Source organism: Hesperophylax consimilis, chromosome 19 (assembly GCF_061612785.1).
Source record: "Hesperophylax consimilis isolate HC1 chromosome 19, BYU_Hcon_1.0, whole genome shotgun sequence".
NCBI lineage: Eukaryota > Metazoa > Arthropoda > Insecta > Trichoptera > Limnephilidae > Hesperophylax > Hesperophylax consimilis.
This window is the reverse complement of record NC_142854.1, coordinates 17,965,836-17,983,678: the sequence shown is the minus strand read 5'-3', so window position 1 is coordinate 17,983,678 and position 17,843 is coordinate 17,965,836. Positions and strand designations below refer to the sequence as shown.

Sequence of the window (17,843 nt, the reverse complement as noted above, 5' to 3'; positions counted from 1 at the left end):
TCCCCGCAGATTGTCTCGCAGCTTTTAAAAGAAATGTTTGTTTCTTTAAAAGTATGATGGTTTTTTAAGTACCTGATAAGTCCTCCTCCTCTTCTTTTTTCTCGAGTATTTGCAATCGCGATGAAGTTTGGAATATTGAACATAGATATTGTTTCGTTTTTAGTATTTATTTCAGTTAGAAAGATTACGTCAATTAACTGCAGAACGTCATTAATTTGTGCAATAAATTAATTAAAATTCTTTTTTAGTGATCTTATATTTAGGTGAATAGCCACAAACCTCATTTTGATCTTTGTATCATTTATCCAGCTATCCAAATTATAGCATTTTAAAAATTTATGAGTTTGAAATAGTGTTGAATCTTCCATGACGTGAATTTATAACTGATAAAATAAGTGTTCCGAGTCAAAAGGTGTTTTTATTTTATTGTTAAATATATCTGTTTATATCACTCTCATTTTTGATGTGGATGATTTTGCCTTCACCTTCACTTCTTACTAATATTTTTGCATTTTGAACCCATATATATTTAAATTTTGTTTTCATTTTTTGTTTTGTGATGTACAGGAGGTTTTTTTTTTCTTTAGTGAGATTTTCGTTGATGTAAATTCGGCCATTATTTCCATTTTCGTATATATCATTGTTTGTCAGTATGATTTTCTTTTTTTGTAACCACTCGTCTCGGTATTTTTGACGTAAGAACTTCACTATTACATTAGCCGGTTTGGAGTCTGTTCTATTCGGAAGTCTCCAAATTTTTTCAATGTTGTCGCAATTGGTGTTTAGTTTTTCCGCAATTTTTTTAATGGGTATTTCAATGTTTTCATTTTTTTTCATTTCCAGACCAAACAATTCAATATTACAGTTTTTTTCTGCTAGTTCAATCTCTTGAATCCTATATTCCAGTGCTTTGTTACATTTTTCTAGGTATGTATTTTTGTTTATAACTTGATGAAGTTTGTTCTCGTTTTCTTTTAGTTTTTTACCCAATTCCAAGTGTAGCGATATTAGCTCCTCGTATTCTTTGGATAGAAATTCAGTGGACTGTGTGAGGGTCTCCATATCTTCTTTCATACTGTTTTGATTTATTTCATTTAGAATATTCTTCATTTCTGGGATATTTTCTTGGTTTGAACCTTGTGACCCGCTATATGTATGTTCACGGCTGCGTTATCACCTGCGTTCACGTTTATCGATCGTTGTGTTTCACATATTTCGTTGTGTTGTTTGAATTTATACATAATTGATGTAATGTTCCACTACAGACGTTGCACTTACTTGATTCACTGTCTTTAACGAGATATTTTTTGCATTTTTTGCACTGCACCATTTTTGAGCACTTTGAGCGCTGCCCGTTTATTTATTTTACTTTTACAAGTTTTATTGTTCGCACTATGGTTTACACCGTACGTGTTCGCTGAGAGACGCGAGACGAACTGATTAATTAAAGTAATGATTAGATGATTAAATAAATTAATAGATGATTAATTAAATTAATTAATTAAAGACCCCGAACCAGAAATTGAAAATATTTCGGGAACATCTATAAATTCTCATAAAAAAATAGCAAAAGTGAAACATAATATTGAAGATCTCAACACGAAACTTCCAGGGACCATCTTTATAAAGACCCAGACAAAAGTACGTAAAGAAACAAATAAAAGTGCCAAAACAAAAAAAAAATGAGCCAAAAGAAAATAAAAAACCAAGAAAAAAAAGAATACCCCGGAATAAAAGTAAACAATTTTAAAAAGTCAACTTTTCCAGGTACACTTAAATTATGTTACTTCTAATAAAAAAAAGTTAGTGTTTGTTCACTTTTATGTTTATTCCTTTTTTACTTTCAACGTTTCTTTTAATTTATTTATTTATTTATTTATTTACGGACAAATAGTCCATTAACAACATATTAATTACACGAATAAGTTTTATAAACAGAGATGACAGTGAAAGGAGAGCATATATAAATGTGGAGCGAAGACAATAACAATGACAATAATAATATAAAAGTAAGAATGGGAGATAATAATAAGTCAAAGCATGAAGATGGTTCAAAGGGCATTAGAAATTAGACATTGCGTATTGACTGTCGAAAGTCATTTAGGCATATACCACAAAATTCAATGCTTTGACTTGACAGTGAGTTGACAAGTCTCGACATTCTGGACAAAGGAGAATGGTATCCATAATTGGTAGAATGTTGATTGACGAACAGCAATTCATTATTTCGGAGTCTACGGGAAGGGATGTTGAATTGGATAAGTTGCAACAAAGCAGGTGAGTCTGTAATACCATTGATAATCTTAAATATGCAAATCAGATCAGTGTCCCTTCTACGTTTCTCCAAAGAAGAAATGTTTAAAGTTTGTTCAACTTCATCATATGAGTACTCTCCTCTTTCAAGACCCAACCTCCAAGCGATTCCTCGTAGGAAGCGATGAATAATGATTTAATTAAAATATCTGTTCACTTTTATGTTTATTCCTTTTTTACTTTCAACGTTTCTTTTAATGAATAATGATATAATTAAAATATCTGTTCACTTTTATCATTGTTCCTTTTTTTACTTTCAACGTTTCTTTTAATGAATAATGATATAATTAAAATATCTGTTTACTTTTATGTTTATTCCTTTTTTACTTTCAACGTTTCTTTTAATGAATAATGATATAAGTAATTAAAATATCTGTTCACTTTTATGTTTGTTCCTTTTTTTACTTTAAACGTTTCTTTTAATAAAAATATAATTAAAATATCTGCTCACTTTTAATTTTATACCTTTTTTACTTTTAACGTTTCTTTTAATTAAAATATAATTAAAATATCTGTACACTTTTATGTTTATTCCTTTTTTACTTTTAACGTTTCTTTTAATAAAAAATATAATTAAAATATCTGTACACTTTTATGTTTATTCCTTTATTCCTTCCTGTGAGGAGTCAGATAAAAAAACCAAAAAAATATAAATATTTTTTGTTTTTACATTAACTCCACACAGGAGGCCCTGAGGAAAATAATTTCTCTCAGGGCCTATGTCATCTTTGAAGATGCTCTGTGGAGGGTCTTTTTGAGGAGAGGAAGGAGTGAACGTGGGTCTTGAAGAGACCCATGTTGTAGGAAGGAGGAAACACAGAAGCCGGCAATTAGTTCCACAGCCGAGCTGTTGAACACATGAAGAGTCGTAGAAGCGACCCGTTCTCATGTGACAAATGTCAACTGTGTACATATGTTGGGCGCGCGTTTGGCGGGTTTCCCGACTATGCGCTGGTGCCGAGAGGATCAATGACGCTATTTACTCGGAGCATCTTCCATTGAAATACCGATAGAACAAGGATAGCATTCCCACCCGACGCCTGTGCTCTAAAGATTGCAATCCACTTGTTAAGGCGGGAGAATCTATCAAGCGGACCGCCCGTTTCTGCACAGAGTCAAGGGGTTTTTTTAGGTACATTGGAGCTCCTGACCAGAGGTGGCTGCCAAATTCAACCGTGGGGCGCTTACTAAAAAATACAATCTTATAAAAGAACTACAATAAAACTAACTAGGTACACAACTAACAAGTTATTACTATTCTGGCGCGGACCCATGACCCAAATCACGGGTTATTTATTATTTATAAAAAAATAAAAATGTCTTCACGTTGTAATATAATGTCATATAAAAGGAAAAAAAATACTATTCGAAAATAAGTAAACTTGAAAAATAACAAACATAATTAAAAAAAAACAAAGCGAAAGCCCTCCAAATATATGTATGTATATAATTTATAAAATAATTTTGGTACCCACATTTTCGTTTTAATTTTAAAATGAAATTTGAACTTGAATAATTTTTTGTTTTGAAGAGTTTTATTTTAAATGTAAATGTACATTTAAAATAAAACTCTTCAAAACAAAATGTCTAGAAATTGTTACACAGTTAATGCCCAAGAAATACAAAAAATTGAATAATTTTACCTATGTTGTTACACATATGAATATTTCACATCACGCATGCACCGACAACCGAAATTAGTATGTTTGATAATGCACAGCTTACTCATACGAAACATCATTAAGACGTATCTTTGTACATAGTTACGCTTTCAAACTTATATAACCTTAATCATAATATTTGAATGATTTAAAAAGTGTCGCCTTTGTTGACAATTACCTGAAGAACGCTGTTTGTGTACATATTTCAAAGTAATAATTTAGGACAACTACTACTTACAAGATAAAATTAAATTGTTTGAAATCTGAAAATCACCCTGTACGTACAATTTACCACTATTTGGCTTATTGAATATAAAATATCTCAAAGTTTTGCACGCCGAATTGTTCAATATTCTAACAATGTGTTCAATATCCAAAAGAATTAAACATTATTTTCAACCAATATTCAATATCCACCTTTAAAGTCATAATATGGGCATATTATAGCTTCAAACTTCGAAATTAGACGTTTCAACATTTCCTGTAATGCATATGTATAAAATGAAATGACCAAAGCCGAGAATTATTTAGAATTTGCCTGTAAAAACAAAAAAAACGTCTCCTGTAAAATTTGCAAAATGGTTTATTGAACATACAAGAACTAGGGCAGCGATTGGTAAAAAAGTAATTGGTAATTACTAAAAAAATAATTATATTTAGTTTGGTCAAGTATTTTGGCTTCAAATCCAAATTAAAGTTTTGTATGAAGCCCTAGATTTACCTATTTGGAGGATTTCAATCAATTTACCTTTAAATTTGGTTCCGGCTGCAGGAACGATTGCTCAGCATCTTTATTTGCTTCCATCTTCGCTTCGGAGAATTTTGCTCTGGAATTTTCCAAACAAAAGCACTCCAAACAGAAGTTTATTGTTCGAAATTTAAAATCCTTTTCTTGCAAGGCGATTAGAGATAAGTCGGTACTGGAAAAATAACATAGTTCCTGCATAGTTATGCATTGTCGTTTCAAAACCAAACAGCTAATAAACATTAAATTATAAGTTTGGCACTATTATAAAAATAAAGTAGAATAACCATTTGAGAAAATATATCAAAGCCTTTGTTTTATCAATTTTTAGTGTTTATTTTATGAAAAATGAAGCAGGTACTGGCCATAAATAAACCACTCTCGTACTGGCCGAAAATGCCAAAAAATCTAGCTAATAAAATTTTCGTATGGTTGGCAGAATTGGAAGATGGATAATATCCTGCGGGTGGCCACACTGGACCGGCCGGAAAGGGTAGGGTGCGCCTGTTCTCACATTGCTGGAGGATTGGGGGCGGAGCTACGAAGTTTGCCGAGTGAACACGAAGGCTCAAAGCGGCTCGGAACTACGAAGTTTGCCGAGTGTACACGAAGGCTGGCAACAATCAACTTGATTTTGAATAATTTGTTTGAAGTCTTGAAGTTTGACTGTAGTTTGACGTTCGAAAATCTCTCAAGTATGAGGGAGATTTTGAGTTGAAAGAAACGAAACATGGAGGTCGTTATTAGTAAACATTTACAAGACATAATCAACCCTACGGACGAAAATAAGTATTATTCTGGATACAGGAGAAATACGCTGCATTCAATACTGACTTGAAGGCTTCAGGGTTTTCATTCTCAACCAGAACCAGTTATGGTAGAAAAGGTATGTAGCCCTACCCTACTACAATCACAGAGCGTGCAGCGTCTAGCCCTGCCCTTTTGGCCAACATAAACTAATTTGTATTCCATTTTTTTTTTTAACCTAACCTAACCTAACCTTCTACTTCCTGGTTACGAAACCATTAATAGGATAGGTTATTGTACTTTTTATTACTAACCTCCAACTTACCTAGCTCTGGTAGTTTGTATTGATATTTGAAGGTTATGTTTGTATTATTTAAGCTTTCTGCCAGAAGCCTGACCTCACAATTGTTATTTAATCTTATATATTCTAGGTTTTCCGAATAAAATCACAAAGTAGAAGAAATTTGTGTTTAATCCGTGACTGACCTATCCTGATATTCCTTTACGATAGGCCTACTTCACTAGTAACTCTTAAGATCATTTAAACTTGAATGCACTACTTGTATTTTTATGACAAAGTGCCTTCTTCGATGTAATTGTTATGCAGTCTTATGGAGAAATAACAACCAACCAAGAAAGCCAAGTTCTCATTGTCACAGGTTTAAATTTGCCGGGCAGATATGAAGTGAAATTCGGATTTCGTAGCTCCGCCCCCAATCCTCCAGCAATGTGAGAACAGGCGCACCCAGCTACTTCCCAACATGGTTCAGAGCAGTGTTGCCAACGTAGGCGATTTATCGCCATTTAGGTTACCCAGAACGAGAATCGGCGACGAAAAAATTTAAAAGAAGGCGACTGGTCGCTCATTAGGCTACTTCGGAGAAAAGTTAAAGGGAATCAAGCTCACGGAGAATATTTTTGGGGAATATGTGGGCAGAATTTATGCGAGTTCATTAGAATTACTGCAACTGAAATTCTGCTATTTAATGTTTGAAAAACGGCGACATTAGGCCAAGATCCGTTGGCAACACTGCACAAAAAGGTTCTCCCCGGATAATATTGCTGACAATCTAAAATTATGAGATTTCATACAAAATTGCGTTGTTATAAAGGCTATTTCACCATGACAATGTGCGGACGCAAGGCAGTAATCTGCCGTAAACTTAAATATATGTAGAATCTCTAAATTTTTCAGATTTAATACTAAATTAGCGTTATTAAGGCTATTTTACCGTGACAACGTGCATTGATTGCAGACCAGTACGTAGTCACAAAAGAAAAGCTGTTTTACCGGCCGCTCCACTCAAGTGACGTGTATTTTGACATGACGTGTTGGACATTTAGAAACAGTCGTTTGTTGTTTTCGTTTCCCAGGTTTATGTAGCCCGACTTATATATTTGTGAATTGTTGACAGTCCCGAAAAGCATAAAAATGGTTTTATTAACGATGATAGCGCGGATAGTCGACGGGCTCCCGTTGGCGGCAACAATCCAGGAAGACGAGCAGGTTGTGCAGATTTGTATTAATTGCACAATTAATAAGTGTCATTGCGCTGAACGAATGTCCAATAATTAACCTTTATAACTTGTTTCATGTTACAGTCCGGAAGAAATATGCTGGAATATCAAAACCAAGCTAAGATGCTATTTAGAAAGTTGGGGCCGCAATCTCCTAGTCGGTGTTCTATAGAAACTGGCGCTTATTTATTCCAGTGAGTGCTCGTTAATTACCCATTATTGCAAACATAATATGATATTGGTTGAAACTTATTTAATCATAGTTTTCTTTCTCTTTTAGCTACCTTATTGAAAAGGATATCTGTTACCTGGTACTCTGTGAAAGAAACTTTAGCAAACGCCTGGCGTACAGTTATTTGGAGGATATAGCTCAAGAATTTCACAATCAATATGGAAAACGGGTAAGTTACTGGCCTAAATGCAATTGGGAATTTTCGTTGGTACATTGCGTTTTTATCATGTCCCACCATTATGATTGGTTTTTGCAGTAAACATACAGAAAATGGGGACACACTTAACACACTTTAATCGGGAAGGGTATTTCTACCCGTTTCGTCGATTGATGCTTAACGTCGGGAAGGGTATTTCTACCTTCTGCGCTTGCTTCATTTCAATGGCAGAAAAGAAGAAATTATCTGATGTTTTTATATGAATATCATATACCAATCTCTTTGTAAAGGTCCCAACTATATGTACATAATTATTAAATTGCAATGCAAGTCTTTTTTTTGTATTTATCTTGGAGTCTTTTGTGTACATCGATATTTCAACTAAAATGATCTATATTATTGAACACCTGACACTTGATAGGTATTGCGTTTGAAGATCAACGAAATAAGTAATTTAGATAACATATTCTGAGATTCTAATAATTCAATTCCTGGAACGAGGGTTTTTATGACCATGAAACCCGAAACAAATCTTTGTTCCGCACCCACTCAACTCCTAGGTGCGAGCGAGCGGAGAGTGTCAGGCCCATATAACAAAGCAGGTATCGGCAAACACAGTTAGGCGGACCATAATAAATATTTACAAGTGTATGCCAGATTTAAAAAAGCAAATTGTCCTACGGTTGTGTTCCGAGGAGATAATATTTATACAGTAGAACCCCGTTAATTCGAACCCCGATAATTCGAAAAAACGCGTAATTCGAAATTTTCGCCAAAAAAATTTCCGCAGAAAAAATTTTTCATACAAATTTTTTTTTAATTCGAAATTCGTTAATTCGTAATTCGAAATTTATTTTTGTCTGCGCGCGAAAATTTGTTCTTGTAATTCGAAAAAATCTGATTTTTGCGAAAATAAATCATAATATTTCGTAAATCTGAATCTAAAAGTCAGCTGTGGCGGTAAAACGCCGAAAAATGTATTTTTACGTGGTTATACAACGTCCTAATTAGTATTATTATTTTGTAAATCTGAATCGATTTACACTGGAATGTTGTATTTTTTCAAATTTATTTCGAATATCCGAGTTTGAAGGGCCGAGAAAATACGTTTTACGCGGATATATATCGTAGTTTTACGAATTTACACCAAATATCTGTATTTAAAGGGTCGGCCGCGACGAAACTCGGCCGCGAAATTTCGATTTACGCGTAAATGTATCGTATATTTACGAATTTATTTCGAATATTTGAATTTAAATGGCCCGCTGCGACGGAAATCGGCGGCGAAATCTCGATTTACGCGTAAATATATCGTATTTTTACGAATTTATTGCGAATATCTGAATTTAAAGGGCCCGCCGCTACGGTAATCGGCCGCGAAATTTCAATTTACGCAGAAATATATCGTATTTTTACTAACTTTACTTCGAATATCCGAGTTAAAAAATACGGCGCGACGGAAATCGGCCAAAAAATTTCGATTCACGCCGAAATATGACATATTTTTACGAATTTATTTCAAATATCTGAACTTAAAAGGCCGGCCGCCACGAAAAACTGCCGATAAAATTCGATTTACGCGGAAATATTTCATATTTTTACGAATTTACATCAAATATCTTAATTTAAAGGGTCGGCCGCGACGGAAATCGGCCGCGCATTCTCGATTTACACGGAAATATATCGTATTTATTTCGAATATCTGCATTTAAAGAGCCGGCCGCGACGGAATACGGCCACGAATTCTCGTTTAACGCGGAAATATATCGTATTTTTACGAATATCTCAATTTAAAGGGTAGGCCGCGACCGAAATCGGCAGCGAAATCACGATTTACGCGTAAATATATAGCATTTTTACGAATTTATTGCGAATATCTGAATTTAAAGGGCCCGCCGCTACGGTAATCGGCCGCGAAAATAAAGAAATAATTGGTATTATTACGAATTTACAGCTAAAATACCACCCGGATTTGAAGTGGCGGCCGAGAAAATCGATTTTCGGCGTTTTTTTTTTTCATAAAATTTCGAATTACGTGGGAATTCGTTAATTCGAAATTTGATTTTTGATGTCCCGTGGATTTCGAATTAACGAGGTTCTACTGTATTTGCTTTTTCAAACCTTTCAAAATGGATTCTGAAAATTACGAAAATGATGACAAAATCGTCGCAGATAATTTATCTGCCTGTTCTTGTAATTATTTGCCTGAATTCCATAGTGAAAGAGAAGAATCTAGTGGAAGTGAAGAAATTCCTTGTAGAAGAAGAATGTCAGTGATGCCAAGTAGTTAGATAGTATTGTGAAGTATTTCAGTTTCCGAAGATGGAAAATAACCTATTTTAATCTATCTATATTATTTATTAACTACTGCCTGTACCCCGCCACGCATTGCTGTGGCTCAGTCTATCTGTGCAGATAGAGAGACAATAGTGCTCAAAAAAGAATGTTTGTCCAACAAATGGTGCTGTTTTTTTTAAAAAAACTTTTTTTACCTGTCATATGTGATATCTATATAATATAGGTATATAAAAACACATGCGTATTCGAATGCAACATTGTGTCAAAATGAAATTTAAGATTTTGAACAAACGAACTTTAACATTTTTTTTTATAAAAGAATATATTATCTAGATATACATTGAATTGTTTAAATGTACACTTAATGGAAGGTTGATGTAATTTAATTTGCTCTATCCGCGCTTCTAGCGTTCAATGAAGTTCCCAACCAATAAAAAATGTTGCTGTCAGAAGAATAATAATAAATTGACTGTAATAATATATTGGACATTTTGCACCTTTGCTAATGTTCAACTATTGCTTGAAACTTGCTCGAACTCATGCGTCACACCCTTCACTGTGTCAGAACGGAGCTATTGAGTAGTTGCATCGCCATGTTTTAGTAACTGTCTCTCTTGTGGTTGCAGGTTAACACCGTGACCCGTCCGTACACCTTCATAGAGTTCGACACCTACATCCAGCGTGCGCGCAAGGCCTTTGCGGACGGGGGCCGCGCGCGCCGCAACATGACTGCGCTGGCCCCGCAGCTGCAGGATGTGCAGCGAATCATGGTGCAGAACATCGACGATGTCTTGCAGAGGGGTGCCGTTCTTTCTGGTAAACAAACTTGTGAATATTTACCTTAAATTTAACAATAAGATTGTGCACCACTGCTCTTAATATGGCTTGTAATAATTAGGGATATAGCCTCGGGCATTCGATAATGTCTACAAACTAATTCTAATTATGTACAACGGATTTAACGTTTCGTTTCTAACTTAACTTTTTTATTTTTACACTGCTAAAAGAGATATCATGTAGGTGCAGATAATATTGTTGTATTTTCCAGGAATGTTAATATAATCTTTTTCTGTTTCAGAACTGGACACGAAGACACAAAACCTTTCAATGCTCTCTCAGAAATACAAGAAAGACGCCACCTATCTGAACACCAAGTCCATGTACGTCAAGGCCTCCGTAGGCGCTATCCTCGTTCTGGTCATCGTCGTCTACTTCTGGGTCTTATAAGTACGTCATCTCCCACCTCCCTTCAACCCACCCCTCTCATACAAACATTGTGCGTAATCCCCAATAAACATAACCCAGTGAATAGAAAATCTCTAGAAGTATTATACATATAAGGGAAAACCATTAAAAGCATGAAACCGCGTGCACAATGTGTGTGGCGCCCCGCATATATACCAAACGCATAACTGTTATTGCGTACAGGGCCGCCCCAAGCCAAACGGTGCCTAGGCCCTAGGTAGTAGGTAGGTGATCACTGTAATCAATAATATTTGTATGTTTGTGTAGCGCTGTTTTATGAAAAATTATCTAAAGAACAATGTATTCTGGGTCAGGTATTATCAGCGCCTTGGCGATTCGGCGCTCGGAGTGGAGGGTTCCAATTGCGCCCGATTTCGTGGCTGCTTTGATAGATTTTTCGAATTCGGGGGCCAATGTTACACTAGAAAATAGCTTTGAAACTTGCTAAAAAGAGAAAATTCTACATAGGCCTCACGAAATTTGAAATTCTGACATTGTCCCTTTTAAAAGCGAGCCACATATATTATACATCATTCACGTTCAAATTGATAGACAAGCCAATTAAGAAAAGGGAAACAAACCAAGTTGCGCGAGAGGCGCCGTTACCTTCGCCCTTTCCGTGATTTGTTAATAAAACTCGCATTGTAATAATCACTATTCATTCGAAAATAAAATCTTATTACAAATTACTAGTCCTTTTAGCAATGGCGCGCAAATTGCTGGCTGCGTAAAAAACTTAACTACAAATCCCAAATCGGGTAAACAAAAGTTCAGGCTTGTTTTAAAAATTTTGTATTTTGTTACACTTTTACAAATGTCTTATTATTTATTCACCTCATTCATTTTTAACGTCGCAACTCCAAAGAATTTGGTTAAAAACGATTCTTTGACTTCTCATAGTACTAAAGACAAGGAATCTAAACTGAAGAAACTGAAAAATGCTGTACAAGTAGAGTTTAATAAAAAAGACAATCAAGATACAATACTGTCTAAATCAAAGAAACCAAGGAACGGTCCAGAGAAAGAACCTTCTGTTCTGTCAAAAAAAGTACTTCAAAGTCTGTGAAAGACGCTAGTCCTTCTAATGCAAAGAAACAGAAAAATAATGTTGTTGAGCAAATATCTTTAGATTCTAAAGTGAAAAATGCACCTATAACCGAGAATAGTTCTTCTAAGACTAATAAATCTTCAAAATTATCAGAAAACGAAACTTCAGTTTCCAACAACAAACGCACTTCCCTGCCGTTCTCTGTTTCCTTAGACAAGAGTTCTTCCAAGACCCAGAAAACAAAGAAGTCCGTAGATCAAAAACCTTCTGAATCCAGTTCCAAACGCACCTCAAAAGGTGACCTTAACAATGGCTCTTCTAAGGGAAAGAAATTAGAAGTTCCCGAGAAAGATCCTCCCTTTTCCAAAACCGAAATCGACCGTTGTCATACTTTAGCAAATTTTAATTTTCTGCGCAGGTTCTAGTTATTTCAATATGCGCTCTTTGGTGGTCAACTTACGACTTATGTCGTAGTTTATTCAAAGTACTCCTGGCGCCAAAAATATGGTCACGCGGTTTGCCTTCAGCTTGTCGAAATGATAACCAGATTCATTCCCAGACATTCTCATCCAACAGTTTTTATGTTAGGGCAAGTCTGTCAATTTTTATATCTATGCTATATGTACATCCATTTTATAAAGTTAGCCAAAAATAAAAATATTAAATGAAACCAAACACAAAATAATTAATAAAATAACATATAATAAACAATAATGTGATGATTATAACTTAGGCAGTTTTAAAAGTGAACTAGGTAATGTCTAGTTGGAGAAATAAAATTAATGACTTTCTCATTTAAGATTATATTTAACATACACATATATGTAGGAATTAGAACAACTCCCGGTGTCTTGTCTGAGGCTGTTTTTGGCTAGAAAAACAACCAGAGTGTTTTTTTACTTCTATTGTATACAGGATATCACCTTTCTTCTATCAGTTGCTAGTTAATTTGAACTCTATTGTCTTTGATCAGAATTATAAATGCATAGAATAGTTTGTCACAGGTAAACATGAAACACATAGCAAGACAGTTGTAACAGATAACCATCAGTGCAAAGCGGGACAGTTGTAACAGTTCCTACTTGTGCACTCATAGTGGGATAGTTGTAACAGTTTATACTGGTGCGCTCATAGCAGTACAGTTGTAACAGATAATCTACAGTGCAAAGCGGGACAGTTATAACAGTTCCTACTTGTGCACTCATAGTGGGATAGTTGTAACAGTTTATACTCGTGTGCTCATAGCCGAGACAGTTGTAACAATTTCTACTACTCTTAGCGAGACAGTTTTTACTGTGCATAGCGGAACAGTTATAACAGATTCTGCTTATGTACACATAGGGACAATTGTAACAGAGCATACATTTGCGTGTTACAACTGTTACAGATAACCTTGTTTGCATAGTGGGTCAGTTGTAACATTTCATTCTTGTGTACTCATAGCGAGACAGTTGTAACAGATTATACTACTCGTAGCGAGACAGTTTTTACCGTGCATGGGGGAGCAGTTATAACAGATTCTGCTTATGTACATAGAGGGACAGTTGTTACAGACAATACATTTCCTTCTTGTGTGCTCATAGCGAAAACAGTTTATACTCGTGTGAGATAGCTGTAATAGTTTGTACTACTCGTAGCAAGTCAGTTGTTACAGATACACTTGAGTGCATAGCGGAACAGTTATAACGGATTCCACTTGTGTACATAGGTGGACGGTTTTAACAGATGGTGCATACGATTTCGCTAGTACCACCTACTGTATTTTTAGGTGGTGGTGATGTATCAGAATAATTTTTTAATATAATAAATCACTTTTTAAATGTACACGTTATTGATCGGGTGGCACCGTGCAATTATTTACATTACCTGCTTTTATATTAATAACTTTAAAATATTTGGTTTCCTCTCTGATGGTAATGTACAACATCAGTCAGTCTTTTGATAATTCTGTCCATTCTCTAATATAACAGGGTTTGTTTGTTTTAATGCTTATTCTTGTATTTTATATATGTTATGTAAGTATTTTAAAATGCACGAAAGTGGTATGTTTTGATGATGATATTATTCAATTGATTTCAAACCTGTCAAGTGCTTCATAATGACATTAACCCAGAAGAGACGGCAAGAATATTCATATGTAGACAATACCATGCTTGATAAAGTGACATTTTTGTGTTTAACAAACCCAGTAGAAGTAATGTCCAAAGTCAAAATTAATGCATAAGATTGACACTGCATTTGCAGTGATTCGTGACGTGCGAGGGTACAATTCTTCAACACTGCAAATGCAGGGCTCACGCTCCTAGATATTAAAATGTTGGGAATTTGGTAAGGAGACAATGAAAACAGGTAGGTTGTGATGTCACAGCGTTTATTAGAGTCAGTAGCTCAGTTGTGAGATCACTCCGAACCGATGCACACGTAGTTGGTGGACGTAGATCGACGTGAATTCTCCGGGCCGAAGATCTACACTGTCGGTGGATGTTATCAGCGGCGAATCCTCCATGTCGAAAAGCAACACCAAGTGTGGGCGGTGGAGGGGTCGAGGCGATAAAGTCTGTGGCTCGACACCGCATTGGTGGAGACCGGACTTGTGGATGTGTTCAGCACTGGCGAAGACGTTGAGTCTTCCAGGCACTCCAGTGTGAAGTAGGATAGCCGAAGGTATAATTGATCTGGTCGGGAGATGCAGCCAAGGTGCAGACCGGTGAAGATGTCACAGGGTCTAGGCGCGTGGGGAGCGCAGGCCATGGATGATATCCAAGGCCAGGGCGCTGATGTAATCCTGCTTTGATTTGAGTTGATGATTATCCATAGCCTCTTCTTTAAGGTCCGAGCAAAGCCAGGCGTAGTATCAGGCCACTCGCTTGTAACTGCTGATTATTGACTGACTGACTAAGTACCTTCATGCTGTTGTTTGTATAAGCGCGTGTGCATCGAGAATAATCCAGCGAGTATGTAGAGCATATCTACGATGCTTCGCTAGTAGGTTCTAATACAATGCGTTTTGCATGGCTGAACATTCTAGTAACGCGCCGCTACAAATTGACCACAATTGAATTTGTTTACCTAGAAATTATTATTGCGAGCTGTCTGCATTTGACAACGGTATAAATTCATGCCAACCATTGTATCAACGTATTACAAAACTAATATTTATTATTTTTGTTAGGTTTCCTTTCACTGTCTTAATACCGACAGCCGTCTCACTGCTGGGTGTGTAACACGCAAGGACCGTACGCAACATCTGCACGTCTGTCTCACTACTGGATGTGTATTCCACAATTGCACCTCTGTTAAATAACAATCATGTATTTTACAAACATTCAGTGCCAAATCTGTAATGGATGCGAATTTATTTAAAATATCTTTTGTAAAACATTCCCACTTTAATTGTGTTCCCGTTAGTTGTTTTAATTCGTGTAGGCAGTGGTAAGAAATCTAAGATTCAATCATATATTGCAAACAAATCTAAAATGCACTACATTCTAACATTCAATTTTTCCTGGCTACCTCGAAAAACTATTCAGCTATTGAAAACATTTTTATAGATTTGCGATTGAATCTGAGATTTCAGTTGCTAGTGTGGACGGCTATTAAGGGTAAACGTAACGTATGTTATAATCTACGCATTAATTTATGGCGTTAATTTAATCATTTAAAAATATGAATTATTTGTTTGCCCGTAAAATACGTAATATGAATATGAATAAATATTTTTTGTCAGTATACAAACTCAATTCTTTCAAGAGAGATGCAAACAAATATAATATTGGATTGAATCATTAATACTATATTGTATTTGTATGCCTTTCTTGAAAGAATTGAGTTTTTACATGGAGAAAACTATTTATTCATATTGCGTATATATTTTTTAAAGCATAACTTGCGAAAAGTGTATTTTCGTAAAATAATTAAATTAGCGCCATCTATAAAAGAGCAGATTATGAATTCTTTTAATTATTCCCTTAAGACTGTCATCTGAATGTCCCAATGTGGCCATATTCTTTCAAAAGTAAATGTATTGCTTATTTTTAATTACATTTCGTTGTTGCGAATATAAACTCGACAAAGGTCATATTAAATATTTGTATTTTGAAATCTATTTGGATATGAAATCTATTTTCATTGGTAATTATATTGAGATTTGTAAACACATTTGAATTTAAAATCAATTGGTATTTGTAATCATATTTTGATTTGGAAACACATTCTTGATTCAAAATCAATTTGCATTTGAAATTATATTAATTTAGATTTGGAAACATATTTGGAATTAAAATCAATTTGGATTTAAAATCAATTTGGATTTAAAATCAATTTGGATTTAAAATCAATTTTGATTTGGAATCATATTTGGATTTGGAAACACATTCTTGATTCGAAATCAATTTAGATTTGGAATTCAAATCAATTTGGATTTAAAATCAATTTTGATTTGGAATCATATTTGGATTTGGAAACACATTCTTGATTCGAAATCAATTTAGATTTGGAAACATATTTGGAATTCAAATCAATTTGGATTTAAAATCAATTTTGATTTGGAATCATATTTAGACTTGGAAACACATTCTTGATTGGAAATCAATTTGCATTTAGAATCATATTAATTTAGATTTGGAAATACATTTGGATTTAAAACCAATTTGATTTTGGAGTCATGTTACGATTTCACTCACTCGTGGCTGGGTAAATTATAGATTTGAAGCTACACTCTTGTTGTCATAGAACCATTTCCTTCTATGGATTCCCAACAATGGTATAAGAACTCATTTTATTTGTGCTTTGGTTTACTCTACAGTTCTAAAAATGCTCCGCACTTGCCAATTATTTCCTTTCTGTACTGAATATTATATTATTTATTAAATGCACATTTTTGTTAATAAATTATTATTATTATTATTACTGTTGGTTTGTACTTTTTTTATTAAATCAAATTGTTCTAAACATTTCAATAAAAAATGTTATTGAATAAACAAAGTTTTTCATGGACCTATCTATACCTTACAACTAAAAACTAAAATGCAATTCCTAGATATTTTTCATGTTTTATTTTTATTTATACCGGGCTACCATAAGATATGTTTTCTTTTTGCTGGGAATGGCCGCTTGTGAAAACTATTAAATGTCTTGTAAATTATGTAAGTATACAATAATTATTCTTAATAATAAAATTATTTATGATTGTTAATTCAATGTCTTTACTTTTCACCTCAGTTTTGCATTGTCAATACTGGAGGTTGTTATCCACCCTTGTGTAAGTAACAGATGGTTACTCCTTCAGGACCCTCACAAAAACTCTATTTTTTTTTTAATAAACTATAAGCTACATTATGGAACCTCCGACGTCCCTGCATAGCAGGAGTTAGTATCCTTTAACAAGGTGATGTTCTTTCTAAGCAACGATACTAAGGTTAAATACGTTTTTTTCAAGGTATTGCTTTACAATATTAAGAAGAATTATTTGTTTGCGCCCGTATATACGAAATATTAAAATGAATTAATAGTTTTATCCGCATAAAAACTCAATTCTTTCAAGAGAGGCATACAAATACAATATTGGATTGAATCACCGATACAATATTGTGCACTTGAAAGTCGACAATAAATAAAAGGTTTGCATCTACGTAAAGGCGCCTGAGAAAGATAGATTCCGCAAACTACATAGCTTCAAAGTAATGCAGATTGCGGAAATTCCGTTGGGAAGGCGCATGTTTAAATTATGATTCAGCAATGTACAGAGTTGTGAGGGTTGCATAAATTTTTTTATATTATAGAAACAAACAGTACATGATTTACAGATATGAAACAATATACAGGAATAAAATTCTTCATGTTGGGTACCTATGATATGTTTCCTTGTAATGTCTGCTAAG

General features: G+C 34.5%; 2 protein-coding genes across 2 annotated transcripts; one reads left to right on the top strand and one right to left on the bottom strand.

The window, feature by feature from the left end:
- Positions 1 to 429: 429 nt before the first annotated feature.
- On the bottom strand, positions 430 to 1,074 carry LOC149414922 (uncharacterized). Its single transcript, XM_089643414.1, has one exon. It carries the CDS (start codon positions 1,072 to 1,074, stop codon positions 430 to 432), a length of 645 nt encoding a protein of 214 aa, XP_089499540.1.
- Positions 1,075 to 6,750: 5,676 nt separating this feature from the next.
- Positions 6,751 to 17,158, top strand: Sec22 (vesicle-trafficking protein SEC22). Its single transcript, XM_089643605.1, has 6 exons — positions 6,751 to 6,973; positions 7,069 to 7,178; positions 7,265 to 7,385; positions 10,298 to 10,487; positions 10,750 to 10,898; positions 15,137 to 17,158. Exons 1-5 carry the CDS (start codon positions 6,899 to 6,901, stop codon positions 10,896 to 10,898), a joined length of 645 nt encoding a protein of 214 aa, XP_089499731.1. The 5' UTR covers positions 6,751 to 6,898; the 3' UTR covers positions 15,137 to 17,158.
- The last annotated feature ends 685 nt before the right edge of the window (positions 17,159 to 17,843 follow it).

What these genes read in the sequence shown, in the direction of transcription:
- LOC149414922 (XM_089643414.1), bottom strand. Translation starts at nt 1,074, where the DNA reads ATGAAAGAAGATATGGAGACCCTCACACAGTCCACTGAATTTCTATCC.
- Sec22 (XM_089643605.1), top strand. Translation starts at nt 6,899, where the DNA reads ATGGTTTTATTAACGATGATAGCGCGGATAGTCGACGGGCTCCCGTTG. An exon ending in CAATCCAGGAAGACGAGCAG is followed by an intron (nt 6,974 to 7,068) that starts GTTGTGCAGATT and finishes TTCATGTTACAG; the next exon opens with TCCGGAAGAAATATGCTGGA. An exon ending in ACAATCAATATGGAAAACGG is followed by an intron (nt 7,386 to 10,297) that starts GTAAGTTACTGG and finishes TTGTGGTTGCAG; the next exon opens with GTTAACACCGTGACCCGTCC.